Source organism: Oncorhynchus keta, chromosome 19 (assembly GCF_023373465.1).
Source record: "Oncorhynchus keta strain PuntledgeMale-10-30-2019 chromosome 19, Oket_V2, whole genome shotgun sequence".
NCBI lineage: Eukaryota > Metazoa > Chordata > Actinopteri > Salmoniformes > Salmonidae > Oncorhynchus > Oncorhynchus keta.
Window position 1 is genome coordinate 20,435,153 of NC_068439.1, and position 21,529 is coordinate 20,456,681.

The 21,529-nt window shown below is 48.7% G+C and overlaps 1 protein-coding gene across 43 annotated transcripts in view; it reads left to right on the forward strand.

Annotated features, from left to right (window-relative positions):
- The window catches only part of LOC118373222 (polypeptide N-acetylgalactosaminyltransferase 12-like), a 46,988-nt gene that overhangs the window by 4,237 nt on the left and 21,222 nt on the right, over positions 1 to 21,529 (forward strand). For all 43 annotated transcript variants that reach the window (XR_008070678.1, XR_008070690.1, XR_008070698.1 and 40 more), the window contains exons 2-3: positions 8,662 to 8,831; positions 9,513 to 9,702. Coding sequence is in view for 1 of the 43 variants with exons in the window: in XM_052470014.1 (XP_052325974.1) it covers positions 8,662 to 8,831; positions 9,513 to 9,702 (360 nt within the window). In the remaining 42 variants the exon portion in view is untranslated. The remainder of the gene's footprint in view (positions 1 to 8,661; positions 8,832 to 9,512; positions 9,703 to 21,529) is intronic.

Genomic DNA, 21,529 nt, shown 5'->3' on the forward strand with positions numbered 1-21,529 from the left:
CCAAACCCTTTCTATTTCCTGATTAAAAATAGGCGCTGGCTTGCTTTGAAAAAAAATACAGTCTGTAAACTCAGCTTGTTATCAATTTGTGTCCCTAGGTATTTTAAACACTCAACCACCTCCTCTGGTTGGTCATTCAGAGAGAGTGGTTGGGATATTGGTAAGTTCTTGCTATTGATGATCAGCTCCTTTGTCTTTTCCACATTGATGTGGAGGGCACTTGATTCTTGAAGGTTGTTGTTCTGTTTTAAATAGCTGTCCCCATCTGACGTAGCATCTTTAAAAAAAAATGTCCGACCAGATCCATGTCATCCGCGTACTTGAAAAGGCTCACATTGTTTCCTTGGGTCTTCATTTCATTAGTGTAGATAGAGAACAACAACGGTGAAAGTACACACCCCTGGGGCGCCCCTGTGTTCAGGGTCAGTTCATCAGAGAGGGCCCCATTCATGAAGTCCTTGATCCAACCTGCAAGGCCTCCGTTGACATTCAGGTCCAGTAGTCGTTTCAGCAGTGTGTGTATTTGCATTTTCTTTAAAGCTGAACTAAAATAAGTAAATAAAATGTGTGCAAATGATTTTGCATGTTGAAGGTGACTTGCCACCATTTTCACTAAGGTCAGTGTAGCATCTTCAGTCCCCCTCTATGCCTTAGAGGCAAATTGTAATGGGTCCAGTTGATCTGCTATGGACAGGGTAAGGTGCTTACTAACAACCCTTTCCATGCATTGGGCCAGAAGGGGTGTGAGGGCCATAGGTTAAAAGTCAGTTGGTGATTTAGCCCCTGACTTCTTAGGCACCGGTACAATGGTCGACACCTTCCAGGAGTTTGGCACTGTTCATGTGCTCAGCAGGAGTTGAAACAGTCGTGTGAAAACTCCCTTCAGTTGGTCGGCGCAGACCTTCAGTACTTTACCCCGTAGTCCTCCTGGGCCCGGTGCTTTGTGTGGCTTAATATTTGACAAGCAAGAGGCCCCCTCGTTCTTTGTTATCTGGACAGGAGAGGATTTGAGGATGCCGTCAAATATTTGTTTACATTCGTCTTTAATGCTTGTTTTGGATTGCCTGTACAGAACCTCTGCTCCACTTTATCCTTGAAGTCCTTTTTTGGTTTCCACATTTTTGACCTGAATTCATTTTCTTTCTCCTTTACAGCATCAGTATCCCTTTTCAGGAATGCAAACTTCCTTTCACTGAGGCACATTTTCAAGTCCTTAGACACCCAGGGCTTGTTGTTGGAAAATACTCTGACAGTTTTTGTGTTAATGACAGTATCCTCACAGAACTGGATGTAATGATGTAATACAATACTGTATGTCAACTCATGGGGATCCCTGCACGAGTCAAAGAACACAATCCTTGATCTCCTCCCTGCTCTCCTCTGTCCATACCTGAATGGATTTCTTATCAGGTTTTTCGCATTTCACCTGCTGCCTGTAACTCGGTAGAAGATGGATAACGTTATGGTCTGATTTCCCGATGGGTACTGTGCACACTGCCTTGTATGCGTTCTCTACGTTGCCATAACACTGGTCCAGGATGAGAGTTGAGCAAGTTGGTCAGGTGACATAATGTTGCAGAGTGGGGAGATGTGCAGAAAAGGGAGAGTGTGTAGTAAAATCCCCAAGCACAAATACTGGCTGGTCAGTTGATCGTGAAAGCACAGCACAGCACTGAAACAGTGTGTTATCCTGTCAGCAGCTTCCTTATTGTTAGGTTCACATAGACCAGAATAATGGTAATTTGTCCAAACTCGTGTGGTAGATAGAATGGCCTGAATGATACAACGAGAATCTCATAGTCTCTTGTAAACACTTGTTCAATCACATTACACTGCGTGGCCCAAGTATTATCTACAAAGATACATAGCCCCCCGCCTATTGATACATAGCCCCCCGCCTATTGATACATAGCCCCCGCCTATTGATACATAGCCCCCGCCCCCCGCCTATTGATACATAGCCCCCGCCTATTGATACATAGCCCCCGCCTATTGATACATAGCCCCCGCCTATTGATACATAGCCCCCCGCCTATTGATACATAGCCCCCGCCTATTGCCTATTGATACATAGCCCCCGCCTATTGATACATAGCCCCCATAGCCTATTGATACATAGCCCCCGCCTATTGATACATTGGAGCCCCCCGCCTATTGATACATAGCCCCCGCCTATTGATACATAGCCCCCCGCCTATTGATACATAGCCCCCCGCCTTTTGATTCTATGTGACGCTGTTTTGTCTCCATCTGCTCTAATAACAGTGTATCCATTAACGTTCATATAAACATTGTCCTACTTGAGCCACATTTCTGTAAAGCAGATTAAATTACTTCTCCTAAAGTCCTCTTCAAATGTAGCCCTTGCCGTTAACTCTCCCAGTTTGTTATTTAATGACCGCACATTTGACAGGGTGGTCACCGGGAGCGGGTGATGGCTTCCGTAGTCTGTTCCTGACACCACCTCTTGAACCTCGCTTCTTCTTAGTTTCCCTTTTTAACTTTGCAGAACAACCATCAGGCAAGGCAATGCTGTTTTGGATAGTGTGATCTTTATCTGGGAAAGAGAGCAGAAACTCACGGGAGTAGGTGATGGTGGTTGATTTTACTCACTGAATCCATTCAACCTCCGGTAGTGATTGTAAAGTTTTCCGCATATTACAGCGATTAGGATTAAGATCGTTACACATGGTACATACAATCCACTTTCAAACGTGCGACGTACTTGGATTTAGACGAAACAAAACGATATTGAACGATATAACTAGAAACAAAAAAACAATGAATTCAGGTGAGCTCAGGGTCTGGCAGCAGTACCGCAACCCCAACCCTTTCATCACCTTGATTACTCGCCCTTTATTTAGCCCTCTGTCATCAGGATGGTTTGTGTTCATGTTCAGTACGCTTCTCCTGTTTTGATTATCTGCCTTGTTATTTTATTCAACTCACCTGCTTCCCGATTCCCAGTGTATCCATTAAATCAAATCAAATCCAATTGTATTGGTCACATACACATGGTTAGCAGATGTTAATGCGAGTGTAGCGAAATGCTTGTGCTTCTAGTTCCGACAATGCAGTAATAACCAACAAGTAATCTAACTAACAATTCCAAAACTACTGTCTTATACACAGTGTAAGGGGAAAAAGAATATGTACATAAAGATATATGAATGAGTGATGGTACAGAGCAGCATAGGCAAGATGCAGTAGATGGTATCGAGTACAGTATATACATATGAGATGAGTATGTAAACAAAGTGGCACAGTTAAAGTGGCTAGTGATACATGTATTACATAAAGATGCAGTAGATGATATAGAGTACAGAATATAAGTATACATATGAGATGAATAATGTAGGGTATGTAAACATTATATTAGGTAGCATTGTTTAAAGTGGCTAGTGATATATTTTACATCAATTCCCATTATTAAAGTGGCTGGAGTTGAGTCAGTGTGTTGGCAGCAGCCACTCAATGTTAGTGGTGGCTGTTTAACAGTCTGATGGCCTTGAGATAGAAGCTGTTTTTCAGTCTCTCGGTCCCAGCTTTGATGCACCTGTACTGACCATTACAGATTTATAGCCTGAAATGGCTTCCTTGTAGCTAGTTAGGGAAAATATCTTGGCAAGCTAAAGCCACCCCCCCCCAAAAAATGTAACTGGACAAACCTGAGGGGGCATGTGCCCCCTGTGACCCCTATGGGCATGACGCCTCTGTCTACACTCCACTAACCCATAGTGGCTAACGCTTCACTCCTCAGCTCAAGATGATTTGTTGATTTTATGCCACATTGAAACAGCTCAAGATGATTTTATGCCCCCTTGCCCAGTTCTAAATGCCAAAATTGGACAAGATAAAGCTATATTTTGTCATGTTGGATAAAGTCACTAACAAAGCTCATACAGCTGTTCCTTTTGAGTTTCCTATAGGGCAAGAAATTAAGTCTCAAATGACTTAGTGCCATTTTAGCCATGCACAAACAATAAAGTCCTGCCACCATATCTGAGACAGCCAAGCACAATGGTAATCAAGAACAGTAACCAACAACAGTAACCAACAACAGTAACCAACAACAGTAACCAAGAACAAATAACTGATTTCCTTTATTCTTCTCCAGTTGTAAGGACCTGGGCCTACAGTGTATTCAGACCCCTTGACTTGTTCCACATTTTGTTACGTTACGGCCTTATTCTAAAATGGATTTAAAAAAATGTCCCCTCATCAATTTACACACAATACCCCATAATGACAAAGCGGAAACAGGTTTTTAGATATTTTGCAAATGTATTAAAAATACAGAACCGAAATACCTTATTTACATTTTAAAACCAACAAATATCTGCAGCATTGAAGGTCCCCAAGAACACAGTGGCCTCCATCATTCTTAAATGGAAGAAGTTTGGAACCAGCAAAACTCTTCCTAGAGCTGGTCGCCCGGCCAAACTCAGCAATTTGGGGAGAAGGGACTTAGTCAGGGAGGTGACCAAGAACCCGATGGTCACTGACAGAGATCCAGAGTACTTCTGTGGAGATGGGAGAACCTTCCAGAAGGACAACGACCTCTGCAGCACTCCACCAATCAGGCCTTTATGGTAGAGTGGCCAGACTGAAGCCACTCCTCAGTAAAAGGCATATGACAGCCCGCTTGGAGTTGCCAAAAGGCACCTAAAGACTCAAGAAACAGAAACAAGATTCTCTGGTCTGATGAATCCAATATTCTTAAACTCTTTGGCCTGAATGCCAAGCGTCACGTCTGGAGGAAAGCTGGCACCATCCCTACGGTGAAGCAGGGTGGTGGCAGCATCATGCTGTGGGGATATTTTTCAGTGGCAGGGACTGGGAGACTAGTCAGGATCGAGGGAGAGATAAACGGAGCAAAGTACAGAGAGATCCTTGATGAAAACCTGCTCCAGAGCGCTCAGAACCTCAGACTGGAGCGAAGGTTCACCTTCCAATAGGACAACGACCCTAAGCACACTGCCAAGACAATGTAGGAGTGGCTTCGGGACAAGTTTGAATGTCCTTGAGTGGCCGAACTTTAACAGAATCAAACATCTCTGCAGAGACCCGGAAATAGCTGTGCAGCGACGCTCCTCATCCAACCTGACTGAGTTTAAGAGTATTTGCAGAGAAGAATGGGAGAAACTCCCCAAATACAGGTGTTTTTAAAATTTATTTTACCTAGGAGTCTCCTGAGAGGAAAAGGTGTTGTTGTGACCTCTTCGCAACTGTCTTGGAGTGTTTGGACCATGATAGTTTGTTGGTGATGTGGATACCAAGGAACTTGAATCGCTCGACCTGCTCCACTACAGCCTCGTTGTTGTGATTGGGGGCCTGTTCGGCCCTCCAAATTCAAATTTTCAGTGACAGCCTAGGAACAGTGTTCCTGCCTGTTCAGGGGCAGAACAACAGATTTGTACCTTGTCAGCTCGGGGGTTTGAACTTGCAACCTTCCGGTTACTAGTCCAACTCTCTAACCACTAGGCTACCCTGCCGCCCCGCCAAGCTTGTAGCGTCATACCCAAGAAGACTCGAGGCTGTAATCGCTGCCTAAGGTGCTTTAACAAAGTTCTGAGTAAATGGTCTGAATAATTAGGTAAATGTGATATTTCAGTTTAAAGAAATTTTGGTCTTTTGACCAATAAGATCAGCTCTGAAAACGATCTGATGTGAAAAGATCAGAATTGAGTTGCCTGTCTAATTTCAGCTTTAAACACTTTGAATACTGGCCCAGATCTATTATCTTTGGTACCAGCCCTGTTTGTGCTCTAATTCCACTCCTTGTCATGCCAATGACAATCAAATGAAATTGTATTTGTCACATGCGCCGAATACAATAGGTGTAGACCTTACTGTGAAATGCTTACTTACGAGCCCTTAACCAACAATGCAGTTCAAGAAAGAGTTAAGAGAATATTTACTAAATAAACTAAAGTAAAAAAATGTATAAAAAGTAACACAATAAAATAACAATAACGAGGCTGTATACAGGGAGTACCGGTACAGAGTCAATGTGCAGGGGTACAGGTTAGTCTAGGTAATTTGTACATCTAGGTAGTGGTAAAGTGACTATGCATAGATAATAAACAGTGAGACGCAGCAGTGTAGAAACAAAGGGGGGAGGTGTCAATGTAAATAGTCCGGGTGGCCATTTGATTAATTAATTGTTCAGCAGTCTTATGGCTTGGGGGTAGAAGCTGTTAAGGAGCCTTTTGGACCTAAACTTGGCACTCCAGTACCGCTTGCCGTGCGGTAGCAGAGAGAACAGTCTATGACTAGGGTGACTGGAGTCTTTGACAATTATTTGGGCCTTACTCTGCCACTGCCTAGTATAGAGGTCCTGCATGGCAGGAAGCTTTGCCCCAGTGTTGTACTGAGCCGTACGCACTAACCTCTATAGCGCCTTACAGTCGGATGCCTAGCAGTTGCCGAAGTTGCCATACCAGGCGGTGATGCAACCAGTCAGTATGCCCTCAGGGGTTCAGCTGTATAACGTTTTGAGGATCTGGGGACCCATGCCAAATCTTTTCAGTCTCCTGACGGGAAAAGGTGTTGTCGTGACCTCTTCGCGACTGCCTTGGAGTGTTTGGACCATGATAGTTTGTTGGTGTTGTGGATACCAATGAACTTGAATCTCTCGACCTGCTCCACTAAAGCCTCGTCGATGTGAATGGGGGCCTGTTCAGCCCTCCTTTTCTTGTAGTCCACGATCAGCTCCTTTGTCTTGCTCACGTTGAGGGAAATGTTGTTGTCCTGGCACCACACTGCCAGGTCTCTGACCTTTTCCCTATAGGTTGTCTCATCGTTGTCGGTGATCAAGCCTACCACTTTTGTGTCGTCAGCAAACTTAATGATGATGTTGGAGTCGTGCTTGGCCACGCAGTCATGGGTGAACAGGGTAAACTGGAGGGACTAAGCACGCACCCCTGAGGGGCCCCCATGTTGAGGATCAGTGTGGCAGATGTGTTGTTGCCTACCCTTACTGCCTGGGGTGGCCCGTCAGGAAGTCTAGGATCCAGTTGCAGGGGGAGGTGTTTAGTCCCAGGGTCCTTAGCGTAGTGATGAGCTTTGTTGGCACTATGGTGTTGAACACTGAGCTGTAGTCAATGAACAGCATTCTCACATAGGTGTTCCTTTTGTCCAGGTGGGAAAGGGCAGTGTGGAGTGCGAGTGAGATTGCGTCGTCTGTGGATCTGTTGGTGCGGTATGCGAATTGGAGTGGGTCTAGGGTTTCCAGCATAATGGTGTTGATGTGAGCCATGACCAGCCTTTCAAAGCACTTCATGGCTACTGATGTGAGTGCTACGGGGCGGTAGTTATTTAGGCAGGTTACTCGCTTTCTTGGGTGCAGGGACTATGGTGGTATGCTTGAAACATGTAGGTATTTCAGACTTGGTCAGGGAGAGGTTGACGACTCTTCCCAGTTGGTCCGCGCATGCTATGAGTACATGTCCTGGTAATCTGTATTCTATAGTATTCAATTTTAGTCCTGTATTGAAGCTTTACCTGTTTGATGGTTCGTCTGAGGGCATAGCGGGATTTCTTGTAAGCGTCCGGATTAGTGTCTGACCCCTTGAAAGCGGCAGCTCTAGCCTTTAGCTCGGTGCGGATGTTGCCTGTAATCCATGGCTTCTGGTTGAGATATGTACATACGGTCACTGTGGGACGACATCATCGATGAAACTTATTGATGAAGCCGGTGACTGAGGTGGTATACTCCTCAATGCCATTGGAACATATTCCAGTCTGTGCTAGCAAAACAGTCCTGTAGCGTAGTATCTGCGTCTTCTGACCACTTCCGTATTGAGCGAGTCACTGGTACTTCCTACTTTAGTCGTTTTTTTCCACTTGTAAGCAGGAATCAGGAGGATAGAATTTTGGTCAGATTTGCTAAATGGAGGGCGAGGGAGAGCTTTGTATGTGTCTCTGTGTGTGGAGTAAAGGTGGTCTAGAGTTTTTTCCTTTTGGTTGCGCACGTGGCATGCTGGTAGAAATGAGGTAAAACTGATTTAAGTTTGCCTGTATTAAAGTCCCCGGCCACTAGGCACGCCACTTCTGGATGTTTGCTTATGGCCTCATACAACTTGTTGAGTGCGGTCTTAGTGCCAGCATTGGTTTATGATGGTAAATAGACGGCTACGAAAAATATAAATGAAAACCCTCTTTGTAGATAGTGTGGTCTACAGCCTATCATGAGGTACTCTACCTCAGGCGAGCAATACCTCGAGACCTCCTTACTATTAGACTCCGTGCACCAGCTGTTATTGACAAAGAAACACACCCCACGCCTCATCTTACCAGACATAGCTGTTCTGTCGGGCCGATTAACGGAAAACCCAGCCAACTGTACATTATCCATGTTGTCGTTCAGCCGCAATTCGGTGAAACATAAGACATTACAGTTTTTAATGCCCCATTGGTAGGATATTCTCGAACGAAGATCATCCAGTTTATTTTCCAGTGATTTCAAGTTGGCCAGTAGAACGGATGTTAGAGGTGGGTTACTACCGTAGCACAGTTGGTTGGGAGCCCATAAAACGGCAGCCATCCCCTCCAGCGCCATTCTCAACCATTGAGTGCCAATGAGTGGCATGATGGCACAAACGGGTCTGGGATCAGGCTACAGATCGATAACAAGTGATATGTTTCTCTCTTCTCCAGTTGTAAGGACCTGAAGTATGACTACAGGAGGTTGCCATCTACCTCAGTGGTGATTGCCTTCTACAATGAGGCGTGGTCCACGCTGCTACGCACTGTCCACAGTGTCCTGGAGACATCACCTAACTTACTGCTACGAGAGGTGGTGCTGGTGGACGACTATAGTGACAGAGGTACAATGATAGACATACATAGCATGCATGTGCTGATCTAGGATCAGGTCCCCCCTGTCCATGCAATTTGTGTTAATTGTGATTTAATAGCCAAAATCTTAGATCAGCACTCCTACCTACTCTGAGACCCTGATGGACAGACAGGCTTGGCTAGAGTAGACATGATATGCCATTCTGCCTGTCAAAGCAAATGAGAGACAATATCTGATGAATATGACATTCAATATGTTAAGGTCACAGGTTTAGTGCACAGTTTTTGCTCTGTACTGAAAGTGCTCTTTCTTGAAAATGTGACTTCTGACATGCAACGTTTTTTGTAGATTAATGAACAAAATACAAAATACAGTTTTTGAGTGAACTATCCCATTGAATACATTTCAATCATTTTGAATGCCAGTTGGTAAACATGCAGCCTTGCCCATCGGTCACTATTTAACCCTCTCATGACGAAGTATTGGCCAAGTGAGTCACTGGAAATATTTTATAAGATTTCTGTCAAGCAGTTGGTTGTATTATTTAATTAATTACCAATTAACCACAAAGTTCAGGCACACCTATTAGCTGAACCACACGGTGGTAACATGACACATACCTACATTTCTTTGTCAGTCGAGGAAATGTACAATCTTGCTTTCCATCAATCATGAAATGTAAACAACAGCCCTTTTTGTTCCACCGCAGCTCATTTGAAGGAGCCGTTGGAAAACTACATCTCCAGCTTGAAGAAGGTGCGTCTGATCCGGGCCAGGAAGAGGGAGGGCCTGGTACGGGCCAGGCTCCTGGGGGCCTCCATTGCCACGGGTGACGTGCTGACCTTCCTGGACTGCCACTGTGAATGTCACGAGGGCTGGCTGGAGCCCCTGCTCCACAGGTGAGAAACCCCATAGCAGGCCAGGTGAGGACTGCTCTTCTTCAGTCTAATTGTGGGACTGTAGTACAGTAGTGCCTCCCTCCATTCATTCTACCTTGCAGTTGTACACATCATGCTGCTGTGGATATGTATAGCTACATGAACTATTTTCCCCACCAATCCTCTTTTTCACCAATCCCAAACCTGTAATCCTGCCTACTTAAATAAAGGTTAAATATTTTTTTCATTTTTATAATCTTGTTATACTGAAACCCCCTGCCGCCTGCCGCCAAGCCTGTTATAACCCTGTTATACTGCTGCAACCTGCCGCCAAGCCTGTTATAACCCTGCTATAACCCTGTTATACTGCAACCCCCTGCTGCCTGCCGCCAAGCCTATTATAACCCTGCTATAACCCTGTTATAACCCTGTTATACTGCAACCCCCTGCTGCCTGCCGCCAAGCCTGTTATAACCCTGCTATAACCCTGTTATAACCCTGTTATACTGCAACCCCCTGCTGCCTGCCGCCAAGCCTGTTATAACCCTGCTATAACCCTGTTATAACCATGTTATACTGCAACCCCCTGCTGCCTGCCGCCAAGCCTGTTATAACCCTGCTATAACCCTGTTATAACCCTGTTATAACCCTGTTATACTGCAACCCCCTGCTGCCTGCCGCCAAGCCTGTTATAACCCTGCTATAACCCTGCTATAACCCTGTTATACTGCAACCCCCTGCTGCCTGCCGCCAAGCCTGTTATAACCCTGCTATAACCCTGTTATAACCCTGTTATACTGCAACCCCCTGCTGCCTGCCGCCAAGCCTGTTATAACCCTGTTATACTGCAACCCCCTGCCGCCTGCCGCCAACCCTGTTATAACCCTGTTATACTGAAACCCCCTGCTGCCTGCCGCCAAGCCTGTTATAACCCTGTTATAACCCTGTTATACTGCAACCCCCTGCTGCCTGCCGCCAAGCCTGTTATAACCCTGTTATACTGCAACCCCCTGCTGCCTGCCGCCAAGCCTGTTATAACCCTGTTATACTGCAACCCCCTGCTGCCTGCCGCCAAGCCTGTTATAACCCTGTTATACTGCAACCCCCTGCTGCCTGCCGCCAAGCCTATTATAACCCTGTTATAACCCTGTTATACTGCAACCCCATGCTGCCTGCCGCCAAGCCTATTATAACCCTGTTATAACCCTGTTATAACCCTGTTATACTGCAACCCCCTGCTGCCTGCCGCCAAGCCTATTATAACCCTGTTATAACCCTGTTATACTGCAACCCCCTACCGCCTGCCGCCAAGCCTATTATAACCCTGTTATACTGCAACCCCCTGCTGCCTGCCGCCAAGCCTATTATAACCCTGTTATACTGCTGCATCCTGCCGCCAACCCTGTTATAACCCTGCTATACTGAAACCCCCTGCCGCCTGCCGCCAAGCCTGTTATAACCCTGTTATAACCCTGTTATACTGCTGCAACCTGCCGCCAACCCTGTTATAACCCTGTTATAACCCTGTTATAACCCTGTTATACTGAAACCCCCTGCCGCCTGCCGCCAACCCTGTTATAACCCTGTTATAACCCTGTTATAACCCTGTTATACTGAAACCCCCTGCCGCCTGCCGCCAACCCTGTTATAACCCTGTTATAACCCTGTTATACTGAAACCCCCTGCCGCCTGCCGCCAACCCTGTTATAACCCTGTTATAACCCTGTTATACTGAAACCCCCTGCTGCCTGCCGCCAAGCCTATTATAACCCTGTTATACTGAAACCCCCTGCTGCCTGCCGCCAAGCCTGTTATAACCCTGTTATTTTTACATTTACATTTAAGTCATTTAGCAGACGCTCTTATCCAGAGCGACTTACAAATTGGTGCATTCACCTTATGACATCCAGTGGAACAGCCACATTACAATAGTGCATCTAAATCTTTTAAGGTGGGGGGTGAGAAGGATTACTTTATCCTATCCTCGGTATTCCTTGGGGTTTCAGGTGTCTCCGGAAGGTGGTGATTGACTCCGCTGTCCTGGCGTCGTGAGGGAGTTTGTTCCACCATTGGGGGGCCAGAGCAGCGAACAGTTTTGACTGGGCTGAGCGGGAACTGTACTTCCTCAGTGGTAGGGAGGCGAGCAGGCCAGAGGTGGATGAACGCAGTGCCCTTGTTTGGGTGTAGGGCCTGATCAGAGCCTGGAGGTACTGAGGTGCCGTCCCCCTCACAGCTCCGTAGGCAAGCACCATGGTCTTATAGCGGATGCGAGCTTCAACTGGAAGCCAGTGGAGAGAGCGGAGGAGCGGGGTGACGTGAGAGAACTTGGGAAGGTTGAACACCAGACGGGCTGCGGCGTTCTGGATGAGTTGTAGGGGTTTAATGGCACAGGCAGGGAGCCCAGCCAACAGCGAGTTGCAGTAATCCAGACGGGAGATGACAAGTGCCTGGATTAGGACCTGCGCCGCTTCCTGTGTGAGGCAGGGTCGTACTCTGCAGATGTTGTAGAGCATGAACCTACAGGAACGGGCCACCGCCTTGATGTTAGTTGAGAACGACAGGGTGTTGTCCAGGATCACGCCAAGGTTCTTAGTGCTCTGGGAGGAGGACACAATGGAGTTGTCAACCGTGATGGCGAGATCATGGAACGGGCAGTCCTTCCCGGGAGGAAGAGCAGCTCCGTCTTGCCGAGGTTCAGCTTGAGGTGGTGATCCGTCATCCACACTGATATGTCTGCCAGACATGCAGAGATACGATTCGCCACCTGGTCATCAGAAGGGGGAAAGGAGAAGATTAATTGTGTGTCGTCTGCATAGCAATGATAGGAGAGACCATGTGAGGTTATGACAGAGCCAAGTGACTTGGTGTATAGCGAGAATAGGAGAGGGCCTAGAACAGAGCCCTGGGGGACACCAGTGGTGAGAGCGCGTGGTGAGGAGACAGATTCTCGCCACGCCACCTGGTAGGAGCGACCTGTCAGGTAGGATGCAATCCAAGCGTGGGCAGCGCCGGAGATGCCCAACTCGGAGAGGGTGGAGAGGAGGATCTGATGGTTCACAGTATCGAAGGCAGCCGATAGGTCTAGAAGGATGAGAGCAGAGGAGAGAGAGTTAGCTTTAGCAGTGCGGAGCGCCTCCGTGATACAGAGAAGAGCAGTCTCAGTTGAATGACTAGTCTTGAAACCTGACTGATTTGGATCAAGAAGGTCATTCTGAGAGAGATAGCGGGAGAGCTGGCCAAGGACGGCACGTTCAAGAGTTTTGGAGAGAAAAGAAAGAAGGGATACTGGTCTGTAGTTGTTGACATCGGAGGGATCGAGTGTAGGTTTTTTCAGAAGGGGTGCAACTCTCGCTCTCTTGAAGACGGAAGGGACGTAGCCAGCGGTCAGGGATGAGTTGATGAGCGAGGTGAGGTAAGGGAGAAGGTCTCCGGAAATGGTCTGGAGAAGAGAGGAGGGGATAGGGTCAAGCGGGCAGGTTGTTGGGCGGCCGGCCGTCACAAGACGCGAGATTTCATCTGGAGAGAGAGGGGAGAAAGAGGTCAGAGCACAGGGTAGGGCAGTGTGAGCAGAACCAGCGGTGTCGTTTGACTTAGCAAACGAGGATCGGATGTCGTCGACCTTCTTTTCAAAATGGTTGACGAAGTCATCTGCAGAGAGGGAGGAGGGGGGGGGAGGAGGCGGCGGATTCAGGAGGGAGGAGAAGGTGGCAAAGAGCTTCCAAGGGTTAGAGGCAGATGCTTGGAATTTAGAGTGGTAGAAAGTGGCTTTAGCAGCAGAGACAGAGGAGGAAAATGTAGAGAGGAGGGAGTGAAAGGATGCCAGGTCCGCAGGGAGGCGAGTTTTCCTCCATTTCCGCCGGCTGCCCGGGAGCCCTGTTCTGTGAGCTCGCAATGAGTCGTCGAGCCACGGAGCGGGAGGGGAGGACCGAGCCGGCCTGGAGGATAGGGGACATAGAGAGTCAAAGGATGCAGAAAGGGAGGAGAGGAGGGTTGAGGAGGCAGAATCAGGAGATAGGTTGGAGAAGGTTTGAGCAGAGGGAAGAGATGATAGGATGGAAGAGGAGAGAGTAGCGGGGGAGAGAGAGCGAAGGTTGGGACGGCGCGATACCAACCCGAGGAGGGGCAGTGTGGGAAGTGTTGAATGGGAGCGAGAGGGAAAAGGATACAAGGTAGTGGTCGGAGACTTGGAGGGGAGTTGCAATGAGGTTAGTGGAATAACAGCATCTAGTAAAGATGAGGTCGAGCGTATTGCCTGCCTTGTGAGTAGGGGGGAAGGTGAGAGGGTGAGGTCAAAAGAGGAGAGGATTGGAAAGAAGGAGGCAGAGAGGAATGAGTCAAAGGTAGACGTGGGGAGGTTATAGTCGCCCAGAACTGTGAGAGGTGAGCCGTCCTCAGGAAAGGAGCTTATCAAGGCATCAAGCTCATTGATGAACTCTCCGAGGGGACCTGGAGGGCGATAAATGATAAGGATGTTAAGCTTGAAAGGGCTGGTAACTGTGACAGCATGGAATTCAAAGGAGGCGATAGACAGATGGGTAAGGGGAGAAAGAGAGAATGACCACTTGGGAGAGATGAGGATCCCGGTGCCACCACCCCGCTGACCAGAAGCTCTCGGGGTGTGCGAGAACACGTGGGCGGACGAAGAGAGAGCAGTAGGAGTAGCAGTGTTATCTGTGGTGATCCATGTTTCCGTCAGTGCCAAGAAGTCGAGGGACTGGAGGGAGGCATAGGCTGAGATGAACTCTGCCTTGTTGGCCGCAGATCGGCAGTTCCAGAGGCTACCGGAGACCTGGAACTCCACGTGGGTCGTGCGCGCTGGGACCACCAGATTAGGGTGGCCGCGGCCACGCGGTGTGGAGCGTTTGTATGGTCTGTGCAGAGAGGAGAGAACAGGGATAGACAGACACATAGTTGACAGGCTACAGAAGAGGCTACGCTAATGCAAGGAGATTGGAATGAGAAGTGGACTACACGTCTCGAATGTTCAGAAAGTTAAGCTTACGTAGCAAGAATCTTATTGACTAAAATGATTAAAATGATACAGTACTGCTGAAGTAGGCTAGCTGGCAGTGGCTGCGTTGTTGACTTTGTAGGCTAGCTGGCAGTGGCTGCGTTGTTGACACTACACTAATCAAGTCGTTCCGTTGAGTGTAATAGTTTCTACAGTGCTGCTATTCGGGGGCTAGCTGGCTAGTTAGCAGTGTTGATTACGTTACGTTGCGTTAAAAGAACGACAATAGCTGGCTAGCTAACCTAGAAAATCGCTCTAGACTACACAATTATCTTTGATACAAAGACGGCTATGTAGCTAGCTATGTAGCTAGCTACGATCAAACAAATCAAACCGTTGTGCTGTAATGAAATGAAATGAAAATGTGCGAGAGGGAAACCCCCTGCTGCCTGCCGCCAAGCCTGTTATAACCCTGTTATACTGAAACCCCCTGCCGCCTGCCGCCAACCCTGTTATAACCCTGTTATACTGAAACCCCCTGCTGCCTGCCGCCAACCCTGTTATAACCCTGTTATAACCCTGTTATACTGAAACCCCCTGCCGCCTGCCGCCAACCCTGTTATAACCCTGCTATAACCCTGTTATACTGAAACCCCCTGCTGCCTGCCGCCAAGCCTATTATAACCCTGTTATACTGAAACCCCCTGCTGCCTGCCGCCAACCCTGTTATAACCCTGTTATACTGAAACCCCCTGCTGCCTGCCGCCAAGCCTATTATAACCCTGTTATACTGAAACCCCCTGCTGCCTGCCGCCAAGCCTATTATAACCCTGTTATACTGAAACCCCCTGCCGCCTGCCGCCAACCCTGTTATAACCCTGTTATACTGAAACCCCCTGCTGCCTGCCGCCAACCCTGTTATAACCCTGTTATACTGAAACCCCCTGCCGCCTGCCGCCAACCCTGTTATAACCCTGTTATAACCCTGTTATACTGAAACCCCCTGCTGCCTGCCGCCAAGCCTGTTATAACCCTGTTATACTGAAACCCCCTGCTGCCTGCCGCCAAGCCTGTTATAACCCTGTTATAACCCTGTTATAACCCTGTTATACTGAAACCCCCTGCTGCCTGCCGCCAACCCTGTTATAACCCCCTACTGTTATAAACCCTGTTATACTGCAACCCCTGCTGCCTGCCGCCAAGCCTGTTATAACCCTGTTATACTGCAACCCCTGCTGCCTGCCGCCAAGCCTGTTATAACCCTGTTATACTGCAACCCCTGCTACCTGCCGCCAACCCTGTTATAACCCTGTTATACTGCAACCCCCCCCTGCTACCTGCCGCCAAGCCTAATAACCCTGTTATAACCCTGTTATAACCCCCTGTTATACTGCAACCCCCTGTATGCCAACCCTGCCCTGTTATACTGCAACACCTGTTATAACCCTGTTATACTGAAACCCCCTGCCTATGTTATAACCCTGTTATAACCCTGTTATAACCCTGTTATGAAACCCCGCCGCCTGCCGCCAACCCTGTTAAACCCTGTTATAACCCTGTTAACACCCCCTGCCGCCAAGCCTACCCCCTGCTAGCCATAACCCTGTTATAACCCTGTTATACTGCAACCCCCTGCCCTGCCGCCAACCCTGTTATAACCCTGTTATAACCTGTTATAACCCTGTTATGTCTCCGGAAACCTGCCTGCCTGCCAACCCTATAACCCTGTTATACTGCAACCCCCCTGCAGCCAACCCTGTTATAACCCTGTTATTGTTTGGGTGCAACCCCTTGCTACCTGCAGCCAACCCTGTTATAACCTTCAACTGTTATATTGCAACCCCAGACCTATGCAGGGGTTTAATGGCACAGGCAGTTAACCCTGTTATAACCCTGTTATACTGCAACCCCTGCTACCTGCAACGGGCCAACCCTGTTATAACCCTGTTATAGATGGTGAACCCCTGCTACCTGTATAACCCTGTTATAACCCTGTTATACTGCAACCCCCTACCTGCCCAACCCTGTTATAATCCCTGTTATAGCCCTGTTATAGGATGCAATCCCCTGAACCCTGTTAGAGGGTGGAGAGGAGGATCTGCCTGGATTAGAGACTGCCCGTTGAATGACTGCTGAAGGATGAACCCCCTGCCTGCCTGTTATAACCCTGTTATACTGCAACCCCTGCCCTGCAACCCTGTTATAACCCTGTTATAACCCTGTTATAGGGGTGAAACCCTGTTATAACCCTGTTATAGAGACCATGTGAACAGAGACGCGAGATGCCTGCCCAACCCTGTTGATAACCATGCAGACCCTGTTATAACCCTGTGGAGAGGGGGAGAGGAGGATCTATGCAAACCCTGTTATAACCCTTTTATTTACAGAGCAACCCCCTGCAGAGAGGAGGGTCTCAGTGCAGCCAACCCTGTTATAACCCTTATACTGAGCCAAGCCCCCTGCTGCCTGCCGCAAAGGATGCAGAAAGGAGCCTATTATAGACCCTGTTATACTGGAGAAACCCCTGCCGCCTGCCACATTAGTAACCCTGTTATAACCCTGTTATAACCCTGTTATACTGGAGGAACCCCTGCTGCCTGCCGCCAACCCTGTTATAACCCTGTTATAGGTGTGCTGCCTGCCGCCAGTAGAGTGTTATCTGTGGTGATCCATGTTTCCGTCACCCTGTTATAACCCCCTGTTATAACCCTGTTATACCCTGTTAAACCCCTGCCTGCCTGCCGCCAAGCCTGTTATAACCCTGTTATACTGAAACCCCCTGCCGCCTGCCGCCAACCCTGTTATAACCCTGTTATACTGAAACCCCCTGCCGCCTGCCGCCAACCCTGTTATAACCCTGTTATAACCCTGTTATACTGAAACCCCCTGCTGCCTGCCGCCAAGCCTGTTATAACCCTGTTATACTGAAACCCCCTGCTGCCTGCCGCCAACCCTGTTATAACCCTGTTATACTGAAACCCCCTGCTGCCTGCCGCCAACCCTGTTATAACCCTGTTATACTGAAACCCCAGCTGCCTGCCGTTATAACCCTGTTATACTGAAACCCTATTGCATAACCCTGTTATACTGAAAAACCCCCTGCCGCCTGCCGCCAAGCCTATTATAACCCTGTTATACTGAAACCCCCTGCCTGCCGCCAAGCCTGTTATAACCCTGTTATACTGAAACCCCCTGCTGCCTGCCGCCAACCCTGTTATAACCCTGTTATACTGAAACCCCTGCCGCCTGCCGCGAACCCTGTTAACCCTGTTATAACCCTGTTATACTGAAACCCCCTGCTGCCTGCCGCCAACCCTGCCTGTTATAACCCCCTGCCGCTGTTATGAGAACCCTGTTATAACTGAAACCCCCTGCTGCCTGCCGCCAACCCTGTTATAACCCTGTTATACTGAAACCCCCTGCTGCCTGCCGCCAACCCTGTTATAACCCTGTTATACTGAAACCCCTGCTGCCTGCCGCCAACCTGTTATAACCCTGTTATACTGAAACCCCCTGCTGCCTGCCGCCAACCCTGTTATAACCCTGTTATAACCTGTTATACTGCAACCCCTGGTGCCTGCCGCCAACCCTGTTATAACCCTGTTATACTGAAACCCCCTGCTACCTGCCGCCAACCCTGTTATAACCCTGTTATACTGAAACCCCTGTTATACCTGCCTATAACCCTGTTATAACCCTGTTATAACCCTGTTATACTGAAACCCCCTGCTGCCTGCAGCCAACCCTGTTATAACCCTGTTATACTGAATACCCCTGCTACCTGCCGCCAACCCTGTTATAACCCTGTTATAACCCTGTTATAACCCTGTTATACTGTTAAACCCCCTGCTACCTGCCGCCAACCCTGTTATAACCCTGTTATACTGCAACCCCTGCTACCTGCAGCCAACCCTGTTATAACCTGTTATACTGCAACCCCTGCCAACCCTAACAGCCAACCCTGTTATAACCCTGTTATACTGGAAACCCCTGCTGCCTGCCGCCAACCCTGTTATAACCCTGTTATACTGAAACCCCCCTGCTGCCTGCCGCCAACCCTGTTATAACCCTGTTGATACTGAAACCCCTGTTATAACCCTGTTATACTGCAGCCTATTATAACCCTGTTATACCTGAAATAAGTCCCCCCTGCTGCCTGCCGCCAAGCCTGTTATAACCCTGTTATACTGAAACCCCTGCTGCCTGCCGCCAACCTGTTATAACCCTGTTATACTGAAACCCCCTGCTGCCTGCCTGTTATAACCCTGTTATACTGAACCCCTGCTGCCTGCAGCCAAGCCTGTTATAACCCTGTTATAACCCTGCAACCCCTGCTGCCTGCAGCCAAGCCTGTTATAACCCTGTTATACTGAAACCCCCTGCCGCCTGCCGCCAACCCTGTTATAACCCTGTTATACTGAAACCCCTGCTGCCTGCCCTGCCAACCCTGTTATAACCCTGTTATAACCCTGTTATACTGAAACCCCTGCTGCCTGCCGCCAACCCTGTTATAACCCTGTTATACTGAAACCCCCCTGCTGCCTGCCGCCAAGCCTGTTATAACCCTGTTATGCCGCCACCCTGTTATAAAGTTATACTGAACCCCCTGCTGCCTGCCGCCAACCCCTGCCCTGTTATACTGCAACCCCCTGCTGCCTGCAGCCAACCCTGTTATAACCCTGTTATACTGTTATAACCCCCTGCTGCCTGCCGCCAAGCCTGTTATAACCCTGTTATACTGAAACCCCCTGCTGCCTGCCGCCAAGCCTGTTATAACCCTGTGACTGAAACCCCTGCTGCCTGCCGCCCCTGTTATATAACCCCCTGCTAGCCGCCAACCTGTTATACCCTGTTATACTGAACCCCCTGCTACCTGCCGCCAACCCTGTTATAACCCTGTTATACTGAAACCCCCTGCTGCCTGCCGCCAAGCCCTGTTATAACCCTGTTATAAACCCCCTGCTGCCTGCCGCCAAGGCTGTTATAACCCTGGGGCAACCCCTGCTGCCTGCCGCCAAGCCTGTTATAACCCTGTTATACTGAAACCCCTGCTGCCTGCCGCCAACCCTGTTATAACCCTGTTATACTGTTATACTGCAACAGGATGTTGCCTGCTGAAAAAAATGCCTGCCGCCTATAACCCTGTTATACTGAAACCCCTGCCGCCTGCCGCCAACCCTGTTATAACCCTGTTATACTGAAACCCCCTGCTTGCCGCCAACCCTGTTATAACCCTGTTATAACCCTGTTATACAACCCCCCCTGCTGCCTGCCGCCAACCCTGTTATAACCCTGTTATACTGAAACCCCCTGCTGCCTGCCGCCAACCCTGTTATAACCCTGTTATAACCCTGTTATGCAACCCTGTTATAACCCTGTTATACTGAAACCCCTGTTATGCCGCCAACCCTGTTATAACCCTGTTATACTGAACCCCTGCTGCCTGCCGCCAAGCCTGTTATAACCCTGTTATAACCCTGTTATACTGAAACCCCCTGCTGCCTGCCGCCAACCCTGTTATAACCCTGTTATACTGAACCCCTGCTGCCTGCCGCCAACCCTGTTATAACCCTGTTTATAACCCTGTTATACTGCAACCCCCTGCTGCCTGTTAGCCAACCCTGTTATAACCCCTGTTATAGCCCTGAAACCCCTGCTGCCTGCCGCCAACCCTGTTATAACCCTGTTATACTGAAACCCCTGCTATAACCTGTTATGCCAACCCTGTTATAACCCTGTTATAAACCCCTGCCCCCCTGCTATACTGCAGCCAACCCTGTTATAACCCTGTTAACCCTGTTATACTGAACCCCCTGCTACCTGCCTGTTATAAGTTATACTAAACCCCCTGCTATGTTATAACCCTGTTATACTGCAACCCCCTTGCTACCTGCCAACCCTGTTATAACCCTGTTATACTGAACCCCCCTGCTGCCTGCCGCCAACCCTGTTATAACCCTGTTATACTGAAACCCCCTGTTATACTGCTGCCTGCAGCCAACCCTGTTATAACCCTGTTATACTGAAGCCCCCTGCTATGCCGCCAACCCTGTTATAACCCTGTTATACTGCAACCCCTGCTGCCTGCCGCCAAGCCCTGTTATAACCCTGTTATACTGAAACCCCCTGCTACCTGCCGCCAACCCTGTTATAACCCTGTTATACTGAAACCCCTGCTACCTGCCGCCAACCCTGTTATGTTAAATCCCTGTTATAACCCTGTTATACTGCAACCCCTGCTACCTGCCGCCAACCCTGTTATAACCCTGTTATACTGAAACCCCTGCTGCCTGCCGCCAAGCCTGTTATAACCCTGTTATAACCCTGTTATACTGAAACCCCTGCTGCCTGCCGCCAACCCTGTTATAACCCTGTTATACTGAAACCCCCTGCTGCCTGCCGCCAACCCTGTTATAACCCTGTTATAACCCTGTTGGCACTACTGAAACCCCCTGCTACCTGCAAACCCTGTTATACCCTGTTATAACCCTGTTACCCCTGCTGCCTGCCGCCAACCCTGTTATAACCCTGTTATACTGTTAAACCCCCTGCTGCCTGCAGCGCCAAACCCTGTTATAACCCCCTGTTGCCGCCAAGCCTTATAACCCTGTTATAACCCTGTTATACTGCCCCCTGCTGCCTGCAGCCAACCCTGTTATAACCCTGTTATACTGATAACCCCCTTGCTACCTGCAGCCAACCCTGTTATAACCTGTTATAAACCCCTGCTACCTGCAGCCAACCCTGTTATAACCCTGTTATACTGAAACCCCCCTGCTGCCTGCCGCCAACCCTGTTATAACCCTGTTATACTGATAACCCCTTGTTGTTACCTGCAGCCAACCCTGTTATAACCCTGTTATACTGAAACCCCCTGCTACCTGCCGCCAACCCTGT